General features: G+C 49.5%; 1 protein-coding gene across 1 annotated transcript in view; it reads right to left on the bottom strand.

The window, feature by feature from the left end:
• Window positions 1-3,438, bottom strand: part of IRAK2 (interleukin 1 receptor associated kinase 2) — a 36,729-nt gene that overhangs the window by 18,366 nt on the left and 14,925 nt on the right. The window contains exon 4 of the mRNA XM_018555246.1: window positions 827-924. Within this exon, the coding sequence (XP_018410748.1) occupies window positions 827-924 (98 nt within the window). The remainder of the gene's footprint in view (window positions 1-826; window positions 925-3,438) is intronic.

Raw genomic sequence — 3,438 nt, 5'->3', positions numbered from 1 at the left:
CTGGCTGTGTATACCCCTGGCCTGTCATGTGTAACCCTGGCCTGTCATGTGTACCCCTGGCCTGTCATGTGCACCCCTGGCCTGTCATGTGCAACCCTGGCCTGTCATGTGTACCCCTGGACTGTCATGTTTACCCTGGCCTGTCATCTTTACCCCTGGCATGTCATGTGCACCCCTGGCATGTCATATCCACCTCTAGCCTGCCATGTGCACCCCTGTCTTGTCATTTGGTCCTCTGTCCTGTCTTGTGTGCACCTGGATTGTCATGTGCATCTCTGGCCTGTCAATGGCACCCCTGGCTTGTCAAGTACACCAATTAGCCACGCCGACACACATTGCTAGGGCATGATCCACCATGGCCACTTTAAGGAAGACAGTCCAGGGCCATGATGTGCAGCTGACGTTGAAGTCAGTGCAGAATATTGAAAGATCATCAGATCCAAGCAGTAGTAACGGCTCCTAAAGCTGTAATATCTATTTCCTTATAGTTTTTTGAGCACCTGCCACCAGCACTAAGCTCAGGCAGGAGATAAGACGGACTCCGTGGGGGGCCTTAAAGCCTGACCCTCAGTCTGACACGTTGACAGGGAGAAAATACAGGTAACTAGTGAAAAGACATGTATCCCTGAGGAGGTAAGCTTGCGCTGTTATCACAATTTCGTAATGGAGATTCAGATGCCCACTGGTGACAGGTTCTCTTTACGTGTTAGGAAAGCTTTAACGATAGGCAAAAAAAATTATTTTGCTTTTTAATCCTAAATTATCTGCACATTTCGGTTATTCGTGTATTGTTATCCGATCTCTGATAAAGGGAAAGGCATCTCACCAAATCGTAGCCACTCCCAGTCTATCAGGCAGTCAATACAGCGGCAGAGTTCATCCAGCACCCGCGGGGGGATGTCAACGATCAGAGGGGAGGATGTGCTGGAGCGGGGGCTCGCCATGGCGGGTCGTCCACGGATCTAGATATTGCTGAAGGACTCCTCAACTCTGGGACCTGAAAGACAATATTGTAATCAGTGATTTGGTTAGGTATACATTCCATTTGAATATTACACATGGGGGTCTGTTGATAAACAGTTTGCAGAGCCATGCACCCCGCGAATCTCTGTGAACGTTCATTCTGTGCTAATAGAAGCAAAAATTTACGCTCTTAGTATATTTTCTTTTCCGGGTTGAATGTAATGTGACGTAATACTGTAATATGGCCACTAGGTGGAGCCGAGGAGCATAGGTAAGAAGTATGGATTTCTTATGCTCCTCCACTCCATCTAGTGGCCATAATGTGGTATTACATTACATCAACCCTACAAGATACACTATGAACGTTTGTTTTTGCCTCTACTCTCAAAAAATGAAAGTACACAGAGATTCACGGGGTGAATTGTTTATAAATACACCCCCATGTGTGTTACTGGCAGGATCACCTAAAAAATGAAAAAGAGCCTAAAAAAACACAAAAACAAATGCAGCCACCACATCTAAGGAGTAGTAAGCTGCATTATGTCACCTGTTCTAGGGTGACCACGCCCACTCACCGCACTGTATCTATGGAGGAGCTGTGTTGTCCGACCACAAAACACATCCTGCATTAATTACTCCTCTTCGGTACATAGCTGGGAGGGGTTTTGTAGTCACAGAGAATAGCTGGGAAGTCCAGTCCATGGGAAGTGACAAAAACTATCCTTTCGTCCTGGACATCCCTGCATTATGTTTTGTCCCCCAGAGTGTCATGGAGCCCGTGGACCAATGTCAAAACTCCGGCACACTCCCTGCAATGTGCACGCCTCCCTAGCGGGCAGAAAGCCATGAGCGCTGCATTGAGGACACGGGCGGCGTGCCATGGATCTGTATATGAAAGCTGACATATCCATGTAGTGTGGTGACCCTTGTGGCTTCCCGTAGCTGGAGATTCTGGACTGACCAGGGGCATACCCTAAAGGGGTTTGAAGGTGCAGGAATTGGGGTGATCTGAGGGGTGAAGGTGCAGGAATTGGGGTGATCTGAGGGGTGAAGGTGCAGGAATTGGGGTGATCAGAGGTGTGGAGGTGCAGGAATTGGGGTGATCTGAGGGGTGAAGGTGCAGGAATTGGGGTGATCTGAGGAGTGAAGGTGCAAGAATGATGGTGAGGGGGTCTCACTGTTGGTGTAAGGTAACCAGGTCTGCTGCGCATGGGCGTGGTCCCAATTTTCTTACCATAGAAAAACGGGCATTTGTACGCGCACGGACGCGCTAATCTGGTGCGCAGGAAGTGATGCAGTACCTCTGAATTGACCTCCTTATTTAAAGCAAGCACAGCCTGGGCTTAGTTGCTGGATGGTACTTTCAGCTGTTCCCTGTGATCCTGTTTGCTCGGCCTGTTTACTGCTCCTGCATCTTGACCCGGATTGAACCTGACAGCTCCTGACTTCTAACCTTGGAAATGTTACTGGACTCTGCCTCATCCCTTGTACTTCGCTGCGCGACTGCTGTGACTCCTGGCTTGTCTGGCCTCGATTCTGACTCCTGCTCTGGTACCCTGCTGCCTGCCTGGTGTGACCTCGGCTCTGCTCTACCCGATCCAGATCCTGGACTTCTGCCTAGCTCATGGTTGCCCCATCCACTGGCACCCGTGCTACTTGCTGTTTCTCAGGCTCTGTTCCCATTCTCAGAGTTTGGGGGACACGAGGTGCAGGGGGAGCCTCCTCATCCAACCAGTCTCCAGCCAGGTACATGATAGTTGGACTATTCAAGACTTAGAAGAAGCCAAGGGCCAACTCTGCCCAACAGACTCCCATTCAGGGGCGTACCGAGGCTGACGTCATCGCGCACACGCGGCGATCTTCTGATACCTGTCGGCGGCCATCTTTGTGATGGGCACCGGCAGAGAGAGGAGGGGACAGCCACCCGGCGGGATAAGGTATGCCGCCGGGTCCCCTCCTCTCTCCTGATACTGTCGTGCGTTTGGTCCAAGACCGAGCGCCGACTTTTTAGGGGGGGTGCGGCCCACACCCCTTCAATGGTGACACCCCTTGTGACGCCACTGCTCCCACTATCACCAAAATATCTCTTTTGGGTTGCGATTCGTTTCATTTTCGGAAAATCGGACATTCGGATGTATGCGAATTCCGAATTACAGATATAACGGATGCAAACGAATCCGAATTTCCGTTTCTGAAATTCATTAGCGGTGGTTCGTTCGAACGTTCGTTTAGTTTTCATTTCGTTCGTTTCGTTTGTTGCAGCAAAGTGACATTAGAGAAGGAGAAACATTATTTTTTTCCTCAAATGTCATTTTGCTGCAACAAACGAAACGAACGTTCGAACGAACTGCCGCTAATGAATTTCGGCCAAATCCGAATTGACTTTCACACCTGAATCCCGAAAAACGAAATTACACAAAATCCGAATCAGAACGAAACTAAACAAATTTTTTGCCAGTGCACGTCTACTATCTC

Source organism: Nanorana parkeri, unplaced genomic scaffold (genome assembly GCF_000935625.1).
Source record: "Nanorana parkeri isolate BGI_ZX_2015 unplaced genomic scaffold, ASM93562v1 scaffold188, whole genome shotgun sequence".
NCBI lineage: Eukaryota > Metazoa > Chordata > Amphibia > Anura > Dicroglossidae > Nanorana > Nanorana parkeri.
The sequence above is the reverse complement of the archived record's forward strand: the minus strand, read 5'-3'. Positions and strand labels throughout refer to the sequence as shown.